Source organism: Cannabis sativa, chromosome 2, assembly GCF_029168945.1.
Source record: "Cannabis sativa cultivar Pink pepper isolate KNU-18-1 chromosome 2, ASM2916894v1, whole genome shotgun sequence".
Lineage (NCBI taxonomy): Eukaryota > Viridiplantae > Streptophyta > Magnoliopsida > Rosales > Cannabaceae > Cannabis > Cannabis sativa.
In genome coordinates, this window is record NC_083602.1 from 83,023,261 (window position 1) to 83,050,546 (window position 27,286).

Genomic DNA, 27,286 nt, shown 5'->3' on the forward strand with positions numbered 1-27,286 from the left:
TGTGTATATAATATATATCATGTATGTATATTAAAGTGTATATATGTTATATATATGTGTGAGATATGTAACATATATAGTTGTGTAATTAATATATATTATGTTTATATGATATATATTAAAGTATATATGTTACATGTATATGAGATATGTAACATATTTATTTGTGAATTTAATATTAATATTATGTGTATGTTACACATATAAAATGTTATGTTGTAACTGTTGGAAATTATTTTACCAGGATCTTAGATCTACTCACAACTATGTTGATTAACACCCTAAATATGAACTTTCTAAAACGATGAAATAAACACATATAAAGTTTAGGAAACCTTACATTGGGTGCAGCGGAATATAATGACTCCTTCCGTTCAGATATCTAGCCCTTGATTCCTTTCTGTAGCAGAGCATTATCAATATCTGAACCTGGATCTCTTTCTCTGAATCTTTGATGCTGAAACTCCTTCTTGCTGAAAGTCTTTCTTCATGATCTTCCTCACTATGATTGAGGTATCACTTGCTGTGTGTGGGCACTACTCTAACACTAAGAATTTCGAAATTCAAGGAAGAAGAGAAAGAGAGTGGGGTCGGCCAAAGATAGGGAGAGAGAGAGGCTCAGTTTTTTCTGAATGAAAAGTCAAAAGAAAAGTGTGTAATTTTCCTGAAGCCTTCACTATCTATTTATAGCATTCCACTAGGGTTAGGTTTGAATTATTTGGCATTAAAATAATGAAAATATCAGAGGGAAAACCCTACAAAAGTGGTCGGCCCTATACAGTGGATTTGGGCCTCACTTTTTGCAATTTTGCAGTTTTATCTTTTCTGCATCTGATTTTCTCAAAAATGCCAATTTTCTAATTCAACCATTTAAATGTCAATTCTAACTATTTAATAACTATAAATAATTATTAATAATATTGTCATTTATCATATTTATTAATTGAACCATACAAAGTATCATAATTAACAAATATGCCCCTAAAACTCTTTCTTTACAATTTCACCCTTACTTAGTGAAAAATTCACAAATAGACATAGTCTAATTTGAGAATTATAATTGATTAGTAAAAACCAATTACATGAGTCTTACAAGCAATATTATCTCAACTAGTGGGGGGACCATGGGTCTATATGACCGAGCTTCCAATAAGCAGATCAAGAATTTATAACCTAAATTCACTGACTTATTAATTCTTCGTTGAATCCACGCATAGAATTTAGAATTTCACTCTCAGTATATAGAATGCTCTATATGTTCCACCATATAGACACATCATTAGTTATCCATTGTTATAATCCTAATTTGATCAATGATCCTCTATATGAATGATCTACACTGTAAAGGGATTAGATTACCGTTACACCCTACAATGTATTTAATCCTTAAAACACTTAACCCCGTATAAATGATATTTCAGCTTATGTGAAATGAGATCTCCACCATTTATTTTCGTTTGGTCAAGCTCGAAGGAGATCATCCTTTACTTACTATTCGCCAAATAGAAGTTATAGATTCCATGTGTATGTTAGCGCTCCCACTCAATTGCACTACCGTGTTCCCAAAATGTACGTATCACCCTGACCTAAGAGTAGGCTTAACTAACAAATCAAAGAACATGAATAGCCTCTCGAGATCGAGCCTAATCATAATAGGATTAAGATCATTTGATCTATGATCAACTAGGCGATATTGACTTGAATAGATATTACGGTAAGTTTAATAAATCTAAGTCAAAGTTCAATATCGGTCCCTTCCGATGCATACTGCATGCATCCAACCTGAGCTTTACTTTAACCAATGCTCTGGAAAGAACATAGCACTTCTCCAAACGCAAGTAAACTCTGTTGTAGATTATCATATCAGTAAAACCCTGTGTCTGATAAATCTAGGAAAGTTTATTCACATAGTCATGTTTACTTTCCAATGTGTTGACAGCACAATAAACAGGATCAAGTATGTGAAAAGGGTTTCAGATGAATTTATACATTATGTACATATAATCATGAAATAAATCATGTGAACCATGCAACATTAAATGTTATTTCTGATCTATATTAATAAGTAAATCTGATTATATTGAAATGAGTTTTATTTAGGGCATAAAACCCAACAGTAACATACATATTATATTAATGTATGAGTTATATAGTATGATAATAATGGTTATAGTAATATAATATTATTTATTGCTATTGATGTGGAGATTATTATCATCTATATGTGAATAAAGTGAATATTTGGAATTCTTTTTCCAATATTAATTTTGAGAAAAGAAATTGTAACTTATGAGAAGTTACATTCTTTGAGAATTTAAAAGTGATAATTATCTCATTTTATGAGATAAGAAAAGTGAACTATGAGAGTTACACTTATGAGAATTGTCTTGTCATAGCAAGAACAAATGGATAAAAAGTGGATCCAAACTTGTGAAATGAGCCATAAATTGGAAGAGTAATTTTGGACTCAAAATAAAGTGAATCAATGTGGATTCAAAAATTGTGAAAAGATAACAAAATTGGAGAAGCAATTTTGAATCTTAAATAATCAAAGTTGTGAACAAAATTGATGAGAATTTTGTTAGCTTTGGTATAAATTTGGGCTAATCTCAATGAGGAGATAACCTTAAAATTATGGATAAAAAAATCACATTATTTTGTAAGTGGTGATGTGAGTTTGATATTTTAGTTTTGTTGAGAAAACTAAAAATGTCAAATGGCAATTTTCAAAGTGACATTAAAGAGTTATTTCAAGAGGAAATACACAAAAGTGATCTTTTATATACATTTTATGCTAAAAATGTGGGGGTGAGCCACAAACTTAATCAAAATGTGATGAGATATTGTTGATTAATTCATTTGATTTTGAATTCAAATTCTAAATCAAGTTTGGCTATGTGCATATGTGAAAATACTGACATATTTGGTGTCAAATTTTGGTGAAAGGAATTTCAAGAAGGAAATTAAATTTAAGAGAAATTATAGAGACAAAGTGGTCTTCTATATTTTAAAATCAAGATATATCTTGATAGTGAAATGTGAAAGTGTGGGGGTGATACTTTAATGTAAAAAGTTTAAGACATGTTCGGTGTCTTAAAATAAAGTATAATTTAGACATATTTGGTGTCTAAATTAGTGTTTAATTTTGATATGCTTGAGATCAAAATTATTGAGAATTTGAGTTGTGTGAAAATTAATCTCTTATGATTGAATTTTCAAAGCTTAAGTACTTAAGGAGAAAACTGGTCACAAAGTGAACACTATATTCTGGCATGCCTGATTCACATGGAATCAATAGTGAGAGGTTATAACAAATCGCTTAATCTCCGTACAAGATTAAAGCAAGAATTTTTTGGCATGCATGATTCTGGAATCAATAGTGAGAGGTTATAACAAATCGCTTAATCTCCGTACAAGATTAAAGCAAGAATTTCTGAGGGATGGGACCTAAACTCCCTTAGTGTTTTGCTCATTGATTGTAACCTATCTTAACACTAGTAAAAATCTAGTCTTATTTCAATAGGTAATAACAAGTCAATAGAGTGAATGTGGTACTCAATTGTCTTATCTATGGATGAGTACATGTGGTGAAAATTGAGGGTTAAAACCGAAAGATTTTTTAATGGAGCTTAAGCTTAAGAAAACTCACTTAAGCTTAAGAAGTGTCTAAAGAGTGGTGAGACATTAAAACTCCACCTATATGAACTAGAAGTGGTGCCGCCTCTTATGAGAATTGGGAGTTATTTTCTAGAGAGTCCATGAATTGGAATTTTGCACATGGCCATTAACTGTGCAAGAGCGAGACATGCAGTCTCAAGTGAGCATTAGCGAGGGTGTGTGTGTTATCACCGGTTTGTATTAAAAGAATAGTGGTTCAATGCTACGGCAACCAAAATTTCACCAAACTTTGTGGTAACTACACTAAGGTAAAATTCAAGTCGAAAGACATTTTACCTAATGCACCTAAACAAGACTTCTTTAAAAGTGTGTATTTAATCAATCAAAGTGGGGGAATGTTATATTTTGAAATAATATTTTTGATTGATTAAATAAATGTTACAAAAGTTACAAGTTTGTTACTAAAGAGATAATATTTAATCTAGTGGAGGATTGTTATATTATTTATAATAATATAATATGTAGATTAAATATGTGTAATAAACTAATAATATGTAACATATGACAATGTATGTTAGTTGTCATCTTTTGTAATATTTTGGGAGTTACTTGTTACTATGAGTAACCTCCACCATTATCACCAACATTAAGAGTGTAAAAGATGTTACACATCTTAATTTGAAATTCTTAACTTTATAGGAGTTATGGTGTGCATGAGTTACATCTCTTTATTGAGTCCATAACATCCATAGAGGTTATGACTTATGAATTTGAATTTCAAATGGTGATATGCTAAACAGTATATAAAGGAGTCTAATGTGCTCATTTGGAAGAGAAGTTTTCTATCAAGAAAGCATTTTACTAGAAAACCCTAAAAGGCTTGATAATTCCAAAGCTATTTCCATGAGAGTTCCCTTAGTGCTTAGAGATAGGGGGAAATAAGCTTTTGGACAAAGGTTTAATACTATGTTCAAGTCATGGTGATCCCCACTAATCTAGACTCAAGATTGTAAGTGAGTATATATACATATATATTCTTCTTTTATTATATATATATGTATTATATTACATGTGTTATAATCTTCTCTTCTACGTTTCATATATATATATGCGATATATATAGTGTATATATATGTGTATTATAACATATATTAATCAATCTCTTTTATTGTCCTTGTATATTTTTATAATTGAGTTATATGTATCTTAATTTTCTTCCATTGTAATAATATCTCTAACATTCATCATCATACCAAAACACTTAGAAATATACAAGTAAGGATTTATAACAAAACCATTCACTTAAGTATAAAAAGTCAGTATTTAATTAACTCAAGTACAAGTATATATATATGATCAATGATGACAACTACAAATAAGATACAATAACGACAGTGACTTTAAATGTAGTGTCAACTACAAGTGAGATACGGTGATGACATTAGCTTTGAATTGCAATATTTTTGAAATAGTATGACGAGTTTTCTATAGATTTATCAATTGTTTTCTTTTTAGATCTCTATTTTGTGTAAGAATTTTTCAACCTCTATTTTTTATTTTACTATAACATTTGAAGATATCTCTTTGTTGCTTTTTTTTAGATAAGAAATTATATGATAAATTTTTCTATAATATTAATTTATTTTTCTGCATAAAAAATTATGAAATCATTTAATAAAATAGTTACTTATACTATTAAAAAATATATATCAAATTTAGTATATTTTTATAACTTAATTATTAATACCTGAAACACGGTTTTGTTTACTAGTTTGCTAATAAAATTAGGTTTACTAAGATTTTTAAATTTTCTTTATTCCAGATTCCAACAGAGATAAATAGTACTTCAAAAATAAAATGTGAGGAATCCTTTGCATGGGGAACTCCATGTCGGCTTGCTGATATTCAGGTGATGGCGGATTCTCAGATCTCGGCAGCGGATATTTTCACTGATTGTCAAGTGCTGGCCCGAGCAATGGGAAGATTCCTCCCAAGTAATTTGCCTTTTTCAATTTTTAGATGTTTTTCAATGTCTGGACTGTTTCGTGATTCGGATCCTTCGATTCTAACATCTAGGTTCATGCTCTTGCAAAGTAGGTTGAACTAACAATTGTTATGGGAGTTGAATTCACATTTGGAGGTTACTCAGCAGAAACAATAGAAGAATAAATATATATTTTGAAAATAATGAAACTGATTTTTAAACTTCAATTATTAAGTATAATAAAGAAAAGGCCAGAAAAGAAACACAAGACAGTTTCATGCGCCTTTTCATAACTGCAATGTTTAATATATCTTTTCACAACTGCAATGTTTGATTGGGAAACTCGACTTGACTAGACGTCACTAATGATTTAGCTTTAAAACAAGTCTTAAACTGCGAGACAACGACGACCATATACATACCACGACTAAAATACTCATCACCAAATATTACCATTTTTCAGTGTCACTATCACAATTTTTATCCCATTTCTAAACACCTAGTACCAGTTTCCATTAACCAAGCCAAACTCAGCTTTTCCCCAAAGCTTTCTGCCACAAAACTCTGGTATAGCTTAACCCAACCATTATCAGTTGCCACCTAAGGAACCACCCGCAATACCAATTTTGATAGCTAACACTGATTCAAGAGTTTAATAGATAGGAACGGTGAGTACACCATTTTTATTCCACCAAATTGCCGGAGACATCAGCCCCAAAACCAACGGATGGCATTACTATTAAACACGTTTAATTCACCCCAGATAAAATGCTTACACTTCTTAGGAGTTTCGCATCATGATTCAGATCTCTGTATTTCTTCACCCTTCCGAGAGCATGAAAGCTCAATGAAATCTGTACACAAAACAAAAACACAAGAAACGGTGTAATATTAGCGTAAAAATTATTTGATTGCAGCCCATGCATTGCCATCCACATTAAAAGATTAATTATTCGCTAAAGAGCATAAAAATTCTCAAATCAATACTCATAGGTGTTGATTCTCACCCACCTTGCCTTGAGTTAGTCAAATTTAAAATAACTAAACTGTGAACCCACTGAAGAAAAAATATCAGATACCACTGTAAGATCATTAAATGATAAATATGCAACAGAAATCTGCATATGGGCCCAGAAATATTGCTTCTAATATGAACATGAGATGTTAGATGCACTTCAGATATGCAACCAGAAAAATAATGACACAAAATAATAGAAGAGAACAAAGGCAATCCATGGTAGAATGTTACCCGCAAAAATACCCAATCAATTTTTCAAGTATAGCCAGTACATCACAATTTTAACCAGAAAAACACTGGTCCATACAATTATACTGAGGCAACAAAAGAAATCAATAAAATAATATATTCTTAGAAAATAAAATGTTATAGTGTGGTGCATAAGAATATTTTAGCTCATCTTTATAAAAGTGAACTCTAAGCAGACCAAATTTAGCACATACTAGAAGTTGTGTCAAATTTAACACAAAATATAGTATGATCCAAATTTACACTACAATAAATATTTACTTTTTTATTTACTCTTTCCCTACTTAGTATAACTTATAACTTTTTACATTTTATTTATAAATTTAATAAGAATTTATATACTTTCAATAAAGATTTAATGTTTTTGTTGACTTTTTTACACCATTCTAAAAAAAAAAGTTAATTTTATCCCTAATGCATTGGAGCACTAGAGCACTATTGTAAAATTTAGGTCAAATATAACATTTACTCATTTTTTGAGACAAATTTAGCTCAAATTACACCATCCATTGGAGATGGTCTTAGAGGACAATTTCTATAGTCCAGCAAAAATCTTGTAGCATATTATTTTCACCTAACAGGCAGCATGCAAAACAAACATAACCATAACACGTTGGAGAAAAAGAGTATTTAAAAAAGAGCATGAAAACGGAAAAAGCAAGAATGACCTGTGTACTAGCAACTTCCTGCACGAAGCCAAGGCCACCAAACCTCCATTAACTTCAACACTGATAAGGCTTCAAATTTGGAGTTTAAAATTGGCAGCAAAAGGATGCAGTAATTACCAGAACAATTCTCAGAACCCTAACAATAATAACAGGATTGGTCAGGGCTATTGCAAAATGTAATTGATAAGATCAACAGACATCAGAGGACTACAAAGAAAACATGAACTCACCATTTATACTCCTGTATTGACATCACACAAAGTAACGACCGGTCCAGCCAGACTGTCCTTGATATTGCTCTGGTGGTGGATTGAGGTGCTGATTCCCATTAGTGACTTGTTGTTGCTGTTGCTGCAGCTGCTGTTCATGTTGTAATTTAAGACTGTCAAGCATTGAGCTATCTTGCCATCCATTTTGCTTATCTGATTGGAATTGCATGGTTGGAACCTGTTTCCCAGGGAAAGGGAAGTTCATAGTTCCAGACAAGCCATTGCTAATGGAGACAGAATGTGGGTTTGAAGGATAATTAATTGAATTATTGAGGCCAGAACTTTTTGTGGACAAGGGCACCTGATATCCATCTAACCAACTATAGTCATCCATGATGGGACTTTCACTTGCCAGATCAGAACCAGAAACAGATTCATTCACGTGCTTAGGAAGAACACGGCTAAAACCAGGAGGGGGGCCAAGATGCCTGCTCGGACGACTTACGGGATTTTTTCGCAAACCTGTGGATGTAGCAGCAGATGTCTTTACAGAAAAACTATTTGTGATTGCTCCAGAAGATGCAAAGATATCATGCATGGATGGGATTAAAGTATCTGGAGCTGCTTTTGTGTTATTGTAAAAAGCACTGCCATTAGTAACATTGAAAGACTGTTGAACTGGAACTGAAGGCATGGGAGGATGATTTTCTTGGATTTCAGATTTTACTAAATGTCCATTCCCCATTAATCTCAAACCATTTAAGTTGTTAGCAAGAAAAGCTTCTTCTCCCATCATCCATTTTGATACATAAGGTTGAACTGGTTGAAAATGTTGGGGAACAGCATTACTAACAGGCACAGATGCTAGGGGATGACCATCAAAAGCTGTCTGATGGTAAATATTATCAGGAAGGGCTGAAATGGAACTACCACTAAAGGCCACATCACCTGCAGAAGCATTCTGAATAGACTTCAGACCATCATATGTAGCCCAATTAGAATCAGCAGCTTCGGATCGCTTCTCGGCCACTATTGGCTTGAAGACAATTACTTCATCCTCCTCATCTCCTTCTATAAGAAGGTGCCTGTTGGTCTGTGAAATTGCCATATTTGTTGCTTTGTCAGCAGCTTGATTTTCTTGTCCTAGATTATTATCCCTATTCGGAACGCCTGAAAATGCATGTACCATGTCATCCATAATTTCAGGATCAGCACCAATAACAAACTTCTTTAGCCTTGAATCAAACCTGATTGCTTTTTTATCAACCCTGACAACACTGGCAAGAGCCTTCCCTGCTGCAAAAGTCCTTTTCATACGGGCCTTTCTTTCTTTCTGACCATCACTTCCAAATGAATGTTTTCTGGAAAAATCTAAAAGGGTTTGAGCAGGAATAAGTGGCGCATAACCTCTCAACTCAAAGTCCTCCCACAAAGCCAAGCGGTTTTCAGTATTTCCTTCTTCATACCTACTCATGTTATTAAAGCAAGTATCATCTTCATCATCATCTATGGACACTGAACCAGATGACAAGAGCTTGTTCAAAAATGATATAAAGACGTTCCAAAACTTTGATCTAATAGCACCATGTTTATCGTCCACATCATTACCAGCTGCAACATCTGGACAGCAAGCTAACCATTCAGCAAAAACTAGAATGCCAGGTAAGAGGAAACTTGAAGAAGGATCATGCAGCTGCACACATCTTTCCATTATGTGGCTCATCAACTCAAAAACAGCAATGCATGCATTCATTAGAAGAAGATTCCTTTGTAGAATTTCTGCATATGTCTGACCCTCAGATTCCCTATTCACATTGTGAACTGTGAATATAAGAATGGCCACAAGCCTGACAACTATAAGTCCACTCTCAACAGCATCTGCACCAAAAGTAGGCTCTTCTTCTGGCCCAGATGACAGCAACTTGCGCATGCCACCACTCACCAACGAAAGAACTTCAGCAAATGTTTCCAAGCTAAAGTAGAGAAAAAAAAAATACAAGGATCAAAACAATAAGACAGTCTTCCAAGCAACAGAACCAGGATTTTTCTATGATTACCAAGTTAGAAGTTTAAACAACGAAAACCAAATTACAACTTTTTTTGTTCACAGAAAATTACCTTGTGCGAGTAAAGAGAATGCCATTTAGACGAACAAACCGGACACAAAATGATTTATATCTCTCTTGACTACTAGATGCTCCTTCCTTGACAGGTTTAGATTCAGCATTTGGATCTTTGGAAACATGCTTTCCCTCCCCTTTCCCTCTAGCTTTGCCAGATAATTTCACAGGGGAATCCTTGCATCCTCGTGCAATAGCATCCCCAGAGAGTTGAGAATAACTATGGCGGTTCTGAAAATAAAAACATGTAAATCTCACAAAAACAGAAATTATGCAACAAAAAAGTGAAACTTTATGGTTAGATATCTAACCATATAAGCATTCAACAAATTATTCAAATTCATGCTGTACAAGTAGAAGTCTAGTTCATTAAAATAAACATCCCAAAGCAACTGACTTCAAATGGAATTATCATATCATCCAATTTATAAAATGAAAAACCAATGTCTGTAAATTCAAACACTTGCAAATATTACGAAACTGAAAAATAAATAAATCCTCATATATATAACAAGTATATTCAAAGAAAGCTACATTTGAATGTAATATTTTGACCAAGCATTTGAAGCTACTAAATATATACCTCCCTGGCTAAATAAGTTTAAAGCTGGCTGTTTCAGAAAAATATCTAAAACTAATGGTGAAACCATTAACAATTGAAAAGAATGTGAATGCTTTCAATACAAATATACATTAATGTGTATATATATTTATATACATAATATATATATATAACATCCACTTCCAGATAAAACAAACCCTAAACAAAATTCCAAAATCCTTTTCAAATAAGAACGGAAAAAGAATTGAGGCAATTAACATGCAAGTCTTATAAATATACAAGTAGAATGATATACTTGTTTGGCAATTATACTTAACCAAACCACATAGCCAAGATATATAAAGCAGTAAGCAGCTGATTCTCAAAACCAAAAAGCATTATGATTACCAACATTTCTAGTTGAAAGTATTAAAAATCCAATTGATGTGATGTAATAAAGAAGAGCATTTAATACCTTTTCAAATGCAACAATTAAGTTTTCTCTCGCAGTTGAGAAGGGACTATCCACTGCAAGACTACGAAAATATCGATAAACAGCCACCAATTCATCCCCCGAATAAGAAGCCAAAATTGCAAGCTGGAGTAATAAGAGGATTAGTTAGACATAAATATGAAACACTACATACCGTCCAACTCCAGAGATGTAAACAAACAAATAGATAAATACAATAAAAAGAACCTGATGGTGAGGATTCCCACTAGATGGCAAAAGAGAAGCAGCTTGCATATAGTAACTCGAAGCTGCAGCGAACTCACGAGTCTTTGAGTCACCCTCTCCATACAATCCTTTGTAACGTGCAAGGTCACCCAAGTATATCAAACTACGATGGCAGGATATCAGACCTTTCTTCACTTCAGCAAACTTTTTTCCATCTTTCTCCTTGAAGCTTTGGTTATCTGAATCCTCAGAGAAATAACCCAGAGACAACCCATACTTTGCTCTGATTTTCACTATTAAATCATGGTAAAAACCACTAGCTTCTGATAGAAAAGTCTTGAACTGCAGCCTTATTTTTGTCACTCGATCAGGTCTTGTGGGGCCCTTCACATTTTGAGCAGAATTTGGACCGGAAGACGAAAGGGCAGCATTGAAATGTGCTCTTAGTTCCTCAATTCTCTTATAATGCAACTGCCACAAGGCATATTCAATACTGTGCTGCTCAGAAAATGCATGGTCTTCAAGAATTATTGCCTCATAATTCTCCCGAATCTGCTGCCATGCATTTGGATCTGATGGAATTCGAGCCTGGGCTGACCTCCGACGCTTATTCTCCAACTCATTTATCTATAAGAAAAATCAGTTGTGAGTATAAATATGATTCCTGATATGTTCTCAGTGAATAGCAATCTAAAGGTAAAAGAAATATTGCAGAACAATGAACATAATAATTTTGCCCAAATTACAATAAATTAACATATAAATCAAGGACTGGCAATCAGGAAAAAACTCAACATCAATCTCACATGTAATTTATATTAAGTAAATACCTTATCATACAGCTGCTGAGCACGCTCCCTTGAAGAAGGAGCAGACATTTTATCTACCTGTATTATCATCATCCATCAAATATCTCTAACAAACTTTCAAGAGCACTAAATCTGGAGAAAAAACATAGCAACAACAACATCAGCTGAACAAACCTATTAAGAAAAATAAAGGAATACAAAAAATTTAAATAAATAAAGCAATCCAAATTCCATGCCAAATTAATAAGCATTAATAAGACAATTGCACTGCAAAGCATTCAAGTTATGGCAACTTCTCACTTAGCATTACGAAATCCACCACGAGATTAAAAATAATAACAAACCTAGCCAGTGTTCCATGTTAACAATGTCTCCATACGTAAAACCTTCAAACCTGAACCCAGAAAATAAAAGCCTTAGTTTCCCTGATCAATCTGCTTTCTTATAAGTCCTCCCCATGTCGTAATATAATAGACTACTAAACTTGAGCACGGAAAGTGTAAAGTTAAAACACCCATTCATATTGCCACTAGTTAGACAAACTTCAACTCTCCTATATAAGAATTAGAAAAGACTTTACGAACATCAATTTCTATGCAAGCCTACTATAGTATTCACAATGGATATCTTCAAAACCCAGAAAATTCCTATCAATTAAAAACAAACAACCTAAGTTGCATTAACGTAACAACAACCAACCAACCATGTAATGTTAAAACACCCATTCATATTGCCACTATTTAGACAAACTTCAACTCTCCTATATAAGAATTAGAAAAGAATTTACGAACATCAATTTCTATGCAAGCCCACTATAGTATTCACAATGGATACCTTCAAAACCCAGAAAATTCCTATCAATTAAAAACAAACAACCCAAGTTGCATTAACGTAACAATAACCAACCAACCATGTAATGTTAAAACACCCATTCATATTGCCACTATTTAGACAAACTTCAACTCTCCTACATAAGAATTAGAAAAGAATTTACGAACATCAATTTCTATGCAAGCCTACTATAGTATTCACAATGGATATCTTCAAAACCCAGAAAATTCCTATCAATTAAAAACAAACAACCCAAGTTGCATTAACGTAACAACAACCAACCAACCATGTAATGTTAAAACACCCATTCATATTGCCACTATTTAGACAAACTTCAACTCTCCTATATAAGAATTAGAAAAGAATTTACGAACATCAATTTCTATGCAAGCCCACTATAGTATTCACAATGGATACCTTCAAAACCCAGAAAATTCCTATCAATTAAAAACAAACAACCCAAGTTGCATTAACGTAACAACAACCAACCAACCATGTAATGTTAAAACACCCATTCATATTGCCACTATTTAGACAAACTTCAACTCTCCTACATAAGAATTAGAAAAGAATTTACGAACATCAATTTCTATGCAAGCCTACTATAGTATTCACAATGGATATCTTCAAAACCCAGAAAATTCCTATCAATTAAAAACAAACAACCCAAGTTGCATTAACGTAACAACAACCAACCAACCAACATATGCTCGGTAATTTGTATCAATCCGGTGGAAACAAGAAAAGCAATATAGGCATCATATTTTGTATGTATATTTATGTATGCTCGGTAATTTGTATCAATCCGGTGGAAACAAGAAAAGCAATATAGGCATCATATTTTGTATGTATATTTATGTATATACATAAATATATATATATACATACATATATAAGAAAAACAAAACGACACGCCAAAAAAGAAAACGGAGAAAAATCCCATTACAGCTCACAATAACATCTGTCTGTAACAAATTTACATAAAAAAAAAAAAAATGAGCCTATTCGAGCAAATAGGATGATAGGGATAACAATCGGAATAATATCAGATCCAACAACATCAAATCGTCCCCTCAACCAGATTCAATTAACCCGGAATTCTCCAAAGGCAGACCACGCCAAAAAGGAAAAAACCTAAAATGGACAAGAAGAAAATTAAAAGAAAAGTAAACGCACCTTCTGCCCTAATCAGATCTACAACGCAGGTGTCTCAGTTAGAACATCCGATCGCGATTTCCGGAAAAGCAGAACAATTGAAAAAAGAAAGCGAGAGAGAGAAGAAGAACGGTTTGGGTTAGGGTTGGGATTTTTGCGAGAGATTTTCTAGTGTCTGTGCTTCCTCCTCCTTTAAATTGTATTTTGTCAAATACTTCATGTTTTAGGTCTCTAATAATAGATGAGGGAAAGGCAAAAATTCACTTTTCTTAAATTTAATTAATTCTAATTAATCTTTTTTTAACAGGATTACTTATAATTAATTATATACTAAAAAAATAATTTAAACATTTAATCCACACATATTTAAAAAAAAAATTATATGTACAAATAATATTTTAATGTAAAAAAAATAGTTATTTAAAAGTCTAATGCATATAATACAATTATATTTTAAAACTAAGAAACAACTCGCACTACGCGTATTTATTTTTAGCAATAATTAATTTATAAAATTATATAAAATTTTAATTTTAATATTTTTTATATAATATATATAATAAAATAAGATCTAAAAAAAAGTTATAAAATAACTCATTATAATTTCAAAATTATTATCATCACTGTAGCTCACTTATAGTTACTAATATTTTCAAAATTGATATCACCACTATATCTCACTTGAACACTATTTTATTGAAAGTCGTTATTATTACTGTACCAACAACTGAGAACAAAACAATAAAATAAATTTGAAAATAAAGATGACAAAACAAAACAATATGACATCTATGGCTTATGGTATATATATACATAAATATATTTTTTTAACTTATTAGTTAAAAAATAAATAAAAAATCTAATAATTTGTTAGCATGAATTATAAATATTTTTTTAAATCGTAAATAATTTATATTTTTAATAGCAATATATAAATTGTCAGAGAATGATATATATATTAAAAAATTAGTATATGTTTTTTTCTTCCAATTAAATATAATATTTTTAAATTTTAATAACAAAAAAATAAAAAATAATAATAAGTGTACATGATTTTTTTTAAAACAAGTAAACATCCCACGCTTCGCGGCGGATATATAAAATATTTTAAATTATATATAAAAAATAAATTATGTATTTTAACTAATAATAATTACTTAATAAAATTATATTAAAGTTTTAACTTTACTATTAAAAAATGTGTGACATAAATACTTAAAATATTAAATTTGTTACTAATAAATACCAGAATTCGAAAAATAGTAGCATAAATCCTCATTTATGGTTTAATTTTTATTCTGATGTGTGTGTTAAATTCTGGGTTCGAATTTTATTGTGTGTGTTTTTAATATTTGAGTTTTAGTGTTATACTGGGGTTCTAATGTTTGAGTCTATATTTATAAGATCTGTTTTTTTTTTATTTATTTATTTTTATAGATTTTGAGAACTTAAAATTTGATGTTGTTTCTATTAATTATTGAGATTGAGAGTTTGATTTTTCACACGAGAATTAAAGTTGCCTTTTCGTTTTATAGATTGGAAAATAAGTTTATGGAATGAGAATTTTGAATATATGAAAATAGAATTAGAAAATAGCATTTGAATCGAGAATCAAAGTTTATTGTTAATCTCCTTAATAAAAAAAAAAAAGTTTATTGTTAATCTGTAAACATAATATGGCTGGAAGAAGATGAAAAAATTGATTGTTACTTCATTTAATATGTATATAATGTTTTTTCTTTTTTGAATAATATGAATTTATTTTAATTAATTTTTATTTTTTAAAATTGTTTTTTCTAAAAGAATTATTAGTTTGGCCAGTACTATATTTACTTGTGGCACTTTATTGATCAACTAACAAAAGGTTAAATTGAGTGTTAAGTTTAGAAATTTGAGGATATCAATAGGAACTAGAATGATGACATTAACTTTATATGATCGACATATAAAAATAATGCATTATAAAAAAGTTTGATTGATTATTTCACACCTGTTTTTTCTTCTACATAATTTAATAATTATTTAATTTAATATTATTAATTTAGTTTATATTTATTATTAATTTATGATAGATATTTCTATAGAAAATTTATTAAAATAATAGTAATGTTGCCCCTGATTTCGCCCAATATACGTGGACCAATCAAACAGGGACACGTGGATCAGATAACTTGTAAATATTTGCTAAGTCTTTGTAGGCCACAAGGAAGCACCCTGGGCATAGGTCCCGGAGGAGGCACCCGGAGTACAAGGTGCTCCCGGAAGCTCGCATAGCATAAAGCCTCTTCGCGAGGTGTCAGGCTTCTCCTGAGCAATCAAGTCTCATTTAATGCTGCATGGGAGGAAGCGTGTTGGGACTGCAACACGCAATAAAGTCTGACGGCACAACCTCCAAACAGCAGCGCCACAGTAATGATCATTTAAGTCTAGCGACGGCTACTCTGAGAAGAGTCACATCAATCACAAGGCAAAAAGGACATTCCTCATAAAAACCCTACGGCACCTAGGGATTTGACCATGCATTACTCATGGTATATTTATTGGGAATACCCAACTTTATGGATACTTACAGATACGTTTGTAAGAACAATTCTAGGGATCACCCCACCAAAACACTATAAATACCCCCTCAAAGCTCATTAAATGGGATCGAGAATCTTGGGTTGCATATGAGCAAGAAGAGTAAATACTCACCAAGAACATTCTCTGTATTTATAAGGGTAACATTCCCTCAAGTGTGGAATCTGTATTAAATACATCCATCAATAACAAAGACTCGTGGACTAAGGCTCATTAACGCCCCAACCACGTAAAAATCCTTCTCTCACTTTCTTACAGCTCGACATTATAATTATATTTTAGTAGTTGCCGAAAATCTCGGTCAACATTTTGGTGCTTTCATTGAGAGCTGAAGAAAGCTGTTACACAACAAGCATTTGGCTTCACAAAGATGGTGGAGATAAGAAGTACACGTCAGCCTCACCCTCTGGAAGATGCTCAAGACCCGAATGAGGAAGATGTAGCCTCAAGAGCAGCAGAGGAGTCCGAGGAAGAAGAAATAGTCCCCGATGAGGACTACGAGGGGAACCTCGACGAGTATGCCTATGACGAAGGAAGTTACTCAGAGCTGGTGCTTCTCAGATAAAAAGCTATCGATCATGAAGCCGAGATCGAAGCTCAGAAAGCGCAAAACCAGAAAATGCAGGAAGTGATGCTAGCCATGCAGAAAGCCATGGAAGCAGCTGGCATTCACGTGCACCCCAAGGCAATGACCGCTGGACTCAACAGGGAGCCAGCGACATCTTCGCCTAATTCCCAGCAGCAGAAATCTAGGGAACCTAGCCCTATAAGATATCCTGCTGAGGGAAATCAGACAAAAAACCCTACTTCTACCCCTGGGCGAAAGAAAAAGGTGCAGGATCCGCGAAGGGTCCGCTCAGATTTCCCTAAGGGGAAAGGTCCGCAGAGGGGCAAGCCCCAAAAAGGGAGTCTTGGCCCTCAGGATCGAGGGGACCGAAAAAGCGTTTCTGTGCACCAGGAACCAGGGGGTAAAGGGAGAAGAGGACAGAGATGTCCTCCCATTGATCTGAGAAATCAAATCAATGGGAATCAAGGTGACCTCCGGGATCACCTTGACCAAAAAAGATACGGGCCCGTGGTTTCCTCGGGTACGTTAAATGAAGGAATTATGGCGGAACTCGCCATACTCCGAAAAGACATTGCTCGAGTCTCCCGGAGGCAGAAGGGAGACGACTCCGATTCGAACAGCGAGGATCGGGAGCCGTGTGCCAAGCACATCCCGGGAGGCGGAGCTCCCTAAAAACTTCAAGATGCCGAAATGGCGGCATATACGGGAACTCCGATCCCGGTGACCACTGTCGCGGTTCAGCCGTGTCATGACGGTCATGCGGGTCGACGATGATGCCAAATGTACGTGCTTCCCACTCACTGCGAGTGGGTCCGCGGAGGAATGGTTCGAAAGCCGGAACCGGGATCCGTGGGCCTGATTGGAACAAGCTCCAGACCAACTTCCGGAGACAGTTTGTCGCCGCAAGAAAGGTCAACTTGGAGGTCAGTGCCTTGACTAATATCAAGCAACTGCCCACTGAGACCTTGAAGAATTACATCAAGAGGTTCCGAGAGGAAGCCTCGAAGACCAAGAAGGTTGATGACGGACAACAGCTTGCACTTCTCCAAGCAGGAATCCGTCTTTGGGACTCTCTTCGAATGAGTTGCGACGAAGAAGGGGCTGCTAGCCTCCAGGACTTCCAGAAAAGAGTCCAAAAGTATATCAACCTCGAAGAAGCCCAAATCGTGGCCTATGGGGGCTATTATCCCACCGGGATAGCAGGGTACATGCCCGGAGTATCACCCCTGCATCGCCCCCGACCGCAACTCCGCAGTGAGTGGCATACGGTTCTCTGCTACCCCGGGTATAGCCGGGGCCAAGCTTTGGCGCCAGCATCTTCTCATTTTGGCAACCCGTCCGGGGTGAATGGGCAAGCTCCTTCACGAGCCGCCCCGACCGCTAGCTTAACGAGGCCTACCCGGGGATCGAGGAGTAAAAGGTCCTCCAAAGGCGGCACCGAACGGGAGAGAAGCGCCGAGAAAAGGGGTACACCCCCCAATATACTCAATACACGGAGCTATCGGACTCTCAGGAACGTGTGTACTTCGCCACTAGGCAAAATACGCACTACCGGAGACCACAGCCGTTGTACAAAGACAGCTCCCGGAGAGATCCGAGCAAAAGATGCGAGTACCACAACGACATTGGTCATAGCACCAATGAGTGTAAGAATCTCAAGGACGGGATCGAAAATCTAATCCGGTTGGGCCACCTCTATGAGTGGATCAAGAATAGGTTGCCCCACCTTAACCCTGGTCAGGTGGCTGGGGGTATGCCTCCGGGAACACCAGGGGGTACAACAGGAGTATTGGCTCCAGCTGCTCCCGCAGGTGACGCCCAGCATATTCCCGGGCTACCGCCCTGGCCTAACGGGCGGGTGGCCATGATCTCCGGAGGTCCCCATATCGGAGGGAACACTCGCAAGGAGCGAAATCGATACGCCGAGGCCGCGAAACACAATGAGATATGGGAAGTTACTCAACTCCCAGCTCAAAGGCCTCGGCTGATGGACCAACCCATCACGTTCACGGAAGAAGACGCCAAGACGGTGCGCTTCCCTCATCACGACCCGTTGGTCATAGAGACCCCCATCGCGAATAAAGTGGTGGCCAGAGTCTTAATTGACAATGGGAGTTCCGTGAACCTGCTCTTCAAAGAAGCCTTCACCGCGATAGGCTTGACCGACCGTGACCTCTCGCCTAGTGGGTCGCAGCTCACGGGGTTTAACGGGACGACGCTTATCCCGATGGGAAAAGTAAGGCTCCCGGTTACTCTGTGCCCGGATACTCCCCAAAGCACATTTAAATATTGCACCTTTATGGTGGTAGACTGTCCGACAGCCTACAACGCGATCCTCGGCCGGCCGGCCCTCGTGGACTTTGGTGCAATCACTTCGATCCGACATCTGTGCCTAAAATTCCCTACCCAGGAGGCCGGAGTCGGGACTGTGAGGGGGAATCAGGGGGAAGCAAGGCAATGTTATAACGTTGCCACCCACCTACCCGTACTTATGGTCTGGGAGTCCCCTGAGCCAGAGATAGCTGAAGAGGATGAGTTGGATCCTCGTGTAGGATCCGAAAGGGTCGTGGAACCAATGGAGGACGTCGAAGAAATACCAGTGTGCGACGTCGACTCCACCAAAGTACTCCGGATAGGGAAGAACCTGGACCCGGAGCAAAAGGACAAAATAATAAAAACACTGAAGGGCGCCATCGACATCTTTGCATGGCGCCAAGAAGACATGACCGGCATAAGCCCTCACGTCATCACCCATGTACTCAATGTCAACCCGGACATGCCTCCCGTCTGACAAAGAGACGCCCGCTCGACTCGGTGAAAGCCGAGGCTCTAGAGAAAGAGGTGGACAAACTTTTGACCAGCGGCATGATCCGCGACGCGTACTATCCGGAATGGCTGGCCAATCCGGTCCTGGTGCCCAAGCCGAACGGGACTTGGCGAGTTTGTATAGACTTCACTGATCTAAACAAAGCTTGTCCAAAGGACTGCTTCCCGCTGCCCAGGATCGACCAAATGGTAGACGCCACTTCCGGATTTAAATTGTTATCTTTCATATATGCCTATGCTGGGTACAATCAAATAAAAATGCATACGGCAGACCAGGAATGCACTAGCTTCAGGACCGATAAGGGGGTATACTGCTACCTAGTCATGCCTTTCGGACTGAAAAACGCCGGAGCAACCTATCAAAGAATGGTTAACCGGATGTTTAAAGGCCTCCTGGGACGAAACATGGAGGTGTACGTGGACGACATGCTCGTCAAATCCAAAGCATGCAACAGCCATGAAAGCGACTTAGAAGAATGTTTCGAAGTTGTCCGGAGATATGGTATGAAACTCAACCCAAAGAAGTGCACCTTCGGGGTCAAATCAGGAAAATTCCTGGGTTTCATAGTTAGCCAAAGGGGGATTGAAGCAAACCCGGAAAAAATCCAGGCTCTCCTGGATATGCCATCCCCCAAGAAGCATAAAGACGTGCAGAGCTTGACCGGAAAGGTAGCTGCATTAAGTCGTTTTATCTCACGATCCACGGACAAGTGCATACCCTTCTTCAACGTGCTAAAGAAATGCCAAAAGTTCGAATGGTCGGACGAATGCGAGGAGGCATTCAAAAGGCTAAAAGATCACATGGCCAAGCCTCCTATCCTATCAAACCCCGTCCTTGGAGAAGACTTGTTTCTTTACTTGGCCATCTCCGAGCATGCGGTCAGCACTGCCCTGGTCCGGGAGAAAGAGAAAACTCAACATCCCGTGTACTATGTCAGTAAGCGCATGATAGGGGCCGAGACAAGGTACCCGGTCATTGAAAAACTAGTATTTTGCCTCCTGATGGCGTCAAGGAAGTTAAGGCCTTACTTCCAAGCCCATCCGATCAAGATTCTAACCAACCATCCGCTCCGGCAAGTTCTCCAAAAGCCTGAAGCGTCCGGAAGACTCCTCAAGTGGGCGATGGAGCTAAGTCAATTCGACTTGCACTACGTCCCCCGGATTTCCATAAAAGGCCAAGCCTTGGCAGACTTCATTACCGAATGCAACGAAGCCGAGGCAACAGCAAATACGCCGGTACCACCGATCCCCACCTGGAGGGTATTTGTAGACGGAGCTTCTAACAAGAACGGTTCAGGAGCCGGAGTGGCTATGATATCACCAACTAGACTGCGGCTCCAGGCAGCCCTCCGATTTGACTTCACAGCTTCAAACAATGAGGCCGAATATGAAGCCCTGATAGCAGGGCTGAAGTTGGCAAAAGCTGTAGGAGCCAAAAGAGTGGAAGTCTACAGTGACTCCCAACTGGTCGTAAACCAGGTATCCGGAGAATACCAAACCCGCGGCGAGCGGATGGCCGCGTACGTAACAATAGTCCGAGAACTGTTCCACGAGTTCGCGGACTACAAAATAGAAAGAATCCCCCAAGAAAAGAACGCTCACGCGGACTGTCTGGCTAAGTTAGCCTCGGACAGCGAAATCGAGGAGCTGGGGGTAGTACCAGTGGAACGCTTGGCAGAACCAAGCATCAAAATAAAAGAGGCCACACTAACGGTTGGGCAAGAACCCAGCTGGATGGTCCCCATCATAAAATACATAACAACAGGTGAGTTGCCCCAAGAGAGGGCACTGTCTCGAAAGATTCAGTATCAGGCTCATCGTTATGTAATGATGGACCAAATTCTCTACCGGAGAGGACTCAGCATGCCTTATTTAAGGTGTGTATCGGACCCTGAAGCTAGACAAATCATGCTAGAGGTCCACGAAGGGTTCTGTGGAGATCATACGGGAGGACCCAGCCTCTCAAAGAAAATATTGAGGCAAGGGTACTTCTGGCCAACAATGAAAAAAGATTGTATAGACTATGTCCAAAAGTGTGACTCGTGCCAAAGGTACGCTAACATACCGAGAGCCCCTCCAAATGAGATCACCCTGATGACCAGTCCCTGGCCCTTCGCGGTCTGGGAAATAGATCTCATCGGGTCTCTACCAACAAGAAAAGGAGGGGTAAAGTATGCAATAGTAGCAGTAGACTACTTCACCAAATGGACAGAGGCTGAGCCTATGAAGACAATAACTGCCAAGAAAGCATTGGACTTTGTTATCAAAAACATAGTGTGTCGATACGGCTTGCCTCACAAAATAGTCTCCGACAATGGAAAGCAATTTGATTGCGAGGAATTTACTGACTTCTGCAACCAACACGGAGTAGTGAAGAGCTTCTCCGCGGTAGCCAGGCCTCAAACAAACGGCCAGGCGGAAGCGGTCAATAAAATCCTAAAGGTCACCTTGAAGAAGAAGCTGCTGGCCTGCAAAAACAGTTGGCCTGAAGAATTGCCAAGGGTATTATGGGCCTACCGGACGACCCCCAGAACCACAACCGGTCACTCGCATTTCTCAATGGCATACGGTTGTGAAGCAATGGTCCCGGTGGAAACATTATTCCCATCCCACAGGAGGACGACTTACGATCCTGCCACGAATCAGGCACTGCTTCAAGAAGCTTTGGATCAAGTCGAAGAACTCCGGGATGAGTCTCAAATACGGATGGCTGCTTATCAAAAGAAGGTGACCAAGTATTTTAACTCTAAGGTTAAAAGCAGAAAATTCGCTATTGGGGATATGGTCCTAAGAAGGGTTTTCCCAGCCACCCAGGAACCCGGAGTAGGGGTACTTGGGCCAAATTGGGAAGGACCATATGAGATCGAGGACGAGATCGATTCCGGCACTTACAAACTAAAAAGAATGGACGGAACCACCGTGCCAAGAGCCTGGAATGCCGATCACCTCAGAAGATATTACCAGTAGCGAAATAGAACTTAGACTTTGTTCAAAGGGTTTGTACCGTCCAAATGTATACCTCCACTACATGTTAAATAAAACTGAGTGCCTTAAAAACAAAGTTTCTATGCCACTCAAGGGTACTAGGGTATACCGCACGGACAGACAGAAAAACAAACTAAGTAAAATATCCTGACCCAAAGGGCAGGTCAAAAAGTATGCGCAAAAATAAAAAGCATAAGCATAAAAATCCTGATCCAAAGGACAGGTTAAAAAACATAAGTATGTGGCAAAAGAAAGATCACATATAAAATATCCTGGCCCAAAGGGCAGGTCATATACATATAAATGGCCCGGGGATAAGCCTTAAAAAAAATATTGTCTCCCCTTCGAATAAAAACTGCTACCTATATATATATATTGTTCCAAGGCAGCAGCAAATATGTACAAAGAAGAAAAAAAAAAGAGAATAATAAAAGAAGCGGGTGGAATCTTGGTAATACTGGGTCAATCATACAGCAGCTCAGTCAATGCGCGGAGGAAGGCGAGGGCCGATACGTGCCTCTAACACGACATCAAGCTTCTTCTTCTTTTCCCGGAATTTGGCAATCATTTCCTCGGGTTTGGGATAAAATGTAAGCTTGATATTTTGGTCGTTAGTGGACCAAGCCATGTAGACCCCATCGTCAAAGCGCTTCGGACACCGGGCCCAGGAAACAGGAGAAAGGAGCTCGGCTCTTTTTTCCTTCTTGATGGATTGCTCCTTGAAGTCCCTGAGCTCCTTCAGCTCCGCAGCTAGAGCGGCCTTGGACTCTATGTTCGCCTGGTGAGTTTCCTCTAAGGATCTCACCTTGGCAACCATCTCGTCCAAAGTCTCCCTGGCCTCCCGGAGGTCTCGCCTGGCCTTATCAGCAGCCTTGCTTTGAGCCTTCAGCTCCTCCTGGTGTTGGGCCTCCAACCTGTCCCTCCGCTGGGCCTCGTCCCGGATCATGGCTTCCGCCTGAGCCTCCCTCCGTTTGGCCTCCTCCTCCTTGGCCTTGGCAGCCGCCTCCTGGCGCTCGACAGCCTCCTGGTAGATCTGCCTCTCCGCAGTAAGGTCCTGAAGGACCTTCCTGACGTCGTTCATGTCCCCAAAGTCGGACAGAACGAAGCCATGGTTTATGATGTTCTTGGAGAGACGGCCAGCCTCAGCAGCAAGCTGAACAATAACACAAGTGTAAGAAGAAAAAATTTCCCAAGAAGAAAAATAAAGGGAAAAGCGAAATTACGAAGTACTTACCACGGTGAGGGAATGGCTGAGGTCCTGGACCTGGAAGATGGAGTTCAAGGAGGCACAAGTGGCGAACCGCTTAGGCGCGCATTGGGTAAGCTAAGAAGCGAACTCGCCGGTCATCTCCGCGGCAAAGGGAGCCAAGGTGGGCCCAAGGAAGCGACGAAACCAGTCCGATAGGGGGTCCAGGTTAAGGTCCCACGGATCCTGGTACTCCGGGTTGTTGATACTCGCCTCTACCTCAACCCGCAAAACCCTCCTAAGGGCTTCCACCTCGGCATACCCCCGGGAGTACTCGTCCATGGCATAGTTATGCTTGGCTATCCGAAGCTCTTGCCTCGCCTCATCCCCAGGGACCGGAGTGAGCACGATGTTGGGAGGAGCAGGATTTTCTTCCATGGGGGAAACCCCGCCGTCAAGACCATGGGCAGGAGTGTCGGCTCTCCGAGGCTTCTTGGGCTCGTCCTGGGCAATCATCTTGCCCTTGCGCTTACGAATCAGAGCCACCTCAGGCTCCTCTTCGCCTTCTTCAGCCTCCTTCGGAAGGGCTCGGAGCTCTCCCGCACCCTCGGCGACTTCCTCAGAGAAGCCCCACTGCTTTTCTTGGCCTTCTCCCGGAAGCACCTCCTCGTCGTCCACTAAATCAATAGTGTCAGGGGGAGCGCTAGAAGAGACCTTCAGGGAAGGGGCTATGGGGGAAGAGGTAAAGGTCGGAGGAGCCACGGGAGTGTGAACTCCAGCAAGCTGTTCCAAGATGGCATCCATGGAGACACCTGTTTCACAAAAATAAGCAGGTGTTAGATATCCGTGGGGAACCACTTATACAAGATACAACAAATAAGCTACTCCTACCCAAACTTCCTAATTCGGCCCTAGCAAAGTCCTGAACTTTAATGCTGGCAGCATCATCTCCGAGATAGCTGTCCGAAGGCCGGAACCAGCTGGACGTAATGTAAGCTGAAGGACCTAAGGGAATAGGTTCCGGAGGGCCAGAGCCCGTCCGGGACCGACCTAGAAAATCTCCTAAGTTTGAAAAATAAAATTCCTTCAAACGATCCCCCCACCGGGTCGAGGGCATCCTAAACCTATGAAGACGCTCGTCGAACCCTACAGGCCTATGACTGGCGTATTCACCAACGGAAGGAACATAACGAATTATCAAAGGAGACTTACCGCCGGCACCGGAGGTGCTAGCACCCGGAGCCCCCGAGTTTGGCTCTGGGACCGAAGGCTGTGGCCGGGGGGTTTTCCTCTCCGAAGAATCCCCAATCTCTTCTTGAAGAATCTTGTCAAAAAATTTAGCCTCGGACTTCCCGGCAATCGTCTGGCTCCTTCGCACCACCGGGCTCCCCACGCGAAGTCCCCTCCAAGAGGCAGCCTGGGCCTGAGAGTATGCCTTCTCCTGGGCCTTCCGGTAGAGATAGTCTTGGTATTTTTTCTCTGCCGTGGCGATAAGCTCGTCCCGGAAGGCCTTCTCCGCGACCGGCGCCCTTACATTGGGACAGATGACCCGTGAGAGGTTAGAGTCCTCCACGGATTGATGCGGAAGGATAAGTTTGGCCTTCCTGCAGTTTTCCGTGGTGACCAAACCCCCGACATCGAGATCGGCGCGGTCGTAGGAGGCAAAGGCTTGGGCCCTCCGGAGGAAGGTCTGTGTAGGGGCCGTCCGCTGATAGGGTGGGATCCTCACCCACTCAGTAAGGAGCTCCGGGTGATCCACTGCCCTGAACTCGGAGGAAAAGAAAAAGCGATGGCGATACTCCTTGACATGAGTCTGCCTATTATACGGAACCACCCCTTCGTTAGCGGGATGGATCCGGAACCCATAGAAACCGTCCTTAAGTTTGTCCCCTTTTTTGGGGACGGATACAAGTTCATAAAAATACAAAATTTCCGCCGGGCGGGGGGATCCCCATCCGCGGGCGGCATAAAAAATAAATAAGCCTGAAAGCAGGCGATAAGCTTGAGGAATGAGTTGGTATGGCGCAAGGCCGACAAAAACAAGGAAATTAACAAAATAGTCCTGAAGTGGGAGCATGGCACCGGCCATCAGGTGTGTACGGCTCCGGAGCTCCGGCCGCCGTAATTGTGGTTAGGCGTCTCCGAGTCGCGAGGTGGCCGGTGATAGGTCCCCGAAGTGGAAGGATTGATCCCGGCAACGTCCATAATATTCTCCAGTTGATGAGGACAGGTTAAGGTGGAATGAAGCTCGGCGCTTCCCACCCGGTTGCTCGGGACTTATACCCCTCTGGGCAACGGAGTCCCGGGGAAACCTCCTCCAAAGTGGCCATGCGTTTCCCGCTCTTCTTCGAGGACTTCGAACCGAGAGGCGGACATTTTCTATTACGTGAAAAACAAAAAAGAAAGAGAAAATTCCGGCGGTTAGGTCCCATACCAAACCCTAAGTCAAGAAAAAGGGAATGGGGGTCCCCTAACCGCTGGAAAGAGGCCCCCTCTGGACACGTGTCACATGGGAAACCCTAGAAAGATTCCCTGAACAAGTGTCGGGTGCAGTAAAATCGCAGAAGGTGGTTTTACACAGTAAGGGGAACAGAAAGAAAAAGACCCCATTCTATGCCCTGAGCAACCGTTGAACGAAGAACATATGGTTCTCTTCAACGAAAATGCACGATAATAACAGAGGCATAATAATGGCGATCCTACAACTAAGGCAGTAAACACAAAACAGAATACATGAAGAACCTAAACACTTGCATGCCCAGAAGTCTCAAAATGCGAACCCAGAAAAAACAAACAAAGCAAGTGAAAGCATGTCATTACCAAAGGATGCAAGAAACTTACAGTGAAGTGTTGAACTGGGGGTCCTGAGTTTAGTCGAGTAAAGACGAGGAAGATTGATAACAGCAAGCAAGGAAAAACTGGGAAAAAATGGCAAAGTGTTCAGAAGGTTCGTGCTGTTTTTGAAGAATTTTCTCTCTGGGAAATTCGAGCAAAAATGGCAAGGAATGGAAAGTAACCGAAATGAAGGAAAGAAGGTGGCTTTTATAGACAAAAATGCATGAGGAACAGGTGTCACCACCTACCAATCGTACGGTGGGGGAAAGGCACGATTCAAATACCCAAAGATCAACGGCTCAGATTGAGTTGCCATAAAGGCGGTGGAAACGTTTGAGTATCCGTCTGACACCATTAATGCGCCGCATCAATCAATGGGCATGAAACGAATCGACCTCTGCAAAAAGCGAATCGCTGCATTTAAT

The 27,286-nt window shown here is 39.4% G+C and overlaps 1 protein-coding gene across 4 annotated transcripts; it reads right to left on the reverse strand.

Annotated features, from left to right (window-relative positions):
• Nucleotides 1-5,794: 5,794 nt before the first annotated feature.
• On the reverse strand, nucleotides 5,795-14,178 carry LOC115718976 (nonsense-mediated mRNA decay factor SMG7). Of its 4 annotated transcripts, none has more exons than XM_061110943.1 (9): nucleotides 13,903-14,095; nucleotides 12,240-12,289; nucleotides 11,917-11,973; nucleotides 11,108-11,713; nucleotides 10,883-11,005; nucleotides 9,865-10,097; nucleotides 7,768-9,719; nucleotides 7,538-7,673; nucleotides 5,795-6,456 (listed from the first exon to the last, which is right to left on the reverse strand). In XM_061110943.1, the coding sequence occupies exons 3-7, from the start codon at nucleotides 11,962-11,964 to the stop codon at nucleotides 7,790-7,792; spliced, it is 2,940 nt and encodes a 979-aa protein (XP_060966926.1). In that variant the 5' UTR covers nucleotides 11,965-11,973; nucleotides 12,240-12,289; nucleotides 13,903-14,095; the 3' UTR covers nucleotides 5,795-6,456; nucleotides 7,538-7,673; nucleotides 7,768-7,789. The 4 variants fall into 4 exon arrangements, with proteins under 4 accessions (XP_060966926.1, XP_030503670.2, XP_030503671.2 ...); XM_030647810.2 differs by having other exon boundaries at nucleotides 11,917-12,027; XM_030647811.2 differs by lacking the exon at nucleotides 12,240-12,289 and having other exon boundaries at nucleotides 11,917-12,027; nucleotides 13,903-14,178.
• Between the last annotated feature and the right edge of the window lie 13,108 nt (nucleotides 14,179-27,286).

Bases quoted from the DNA above. Each gene is read 5' to 3' on its own strand.
- LOC115718976 (XM_030647811.2), bottom strand. From the start codon at position 11,988: ATGATGATAATACAGGTAGATAAAATGTCTGCTCCTTCTTCAAGGGAG. The intron at 11,714-11,916 runs GTATTTACTTAA...TTTTTCTTATAG, and splicing joins CTCAGCAGCTGTATGATAAG to ATAAATGAGTTGGAGAATAA. The intron at 9,720-9,864 runs GTAATTTTCTGT...TCTCTACTTTAG, and splicing joins ATTCTCTTTACTCGCACAAG to CTTGGAAACATTTGCTGAAG.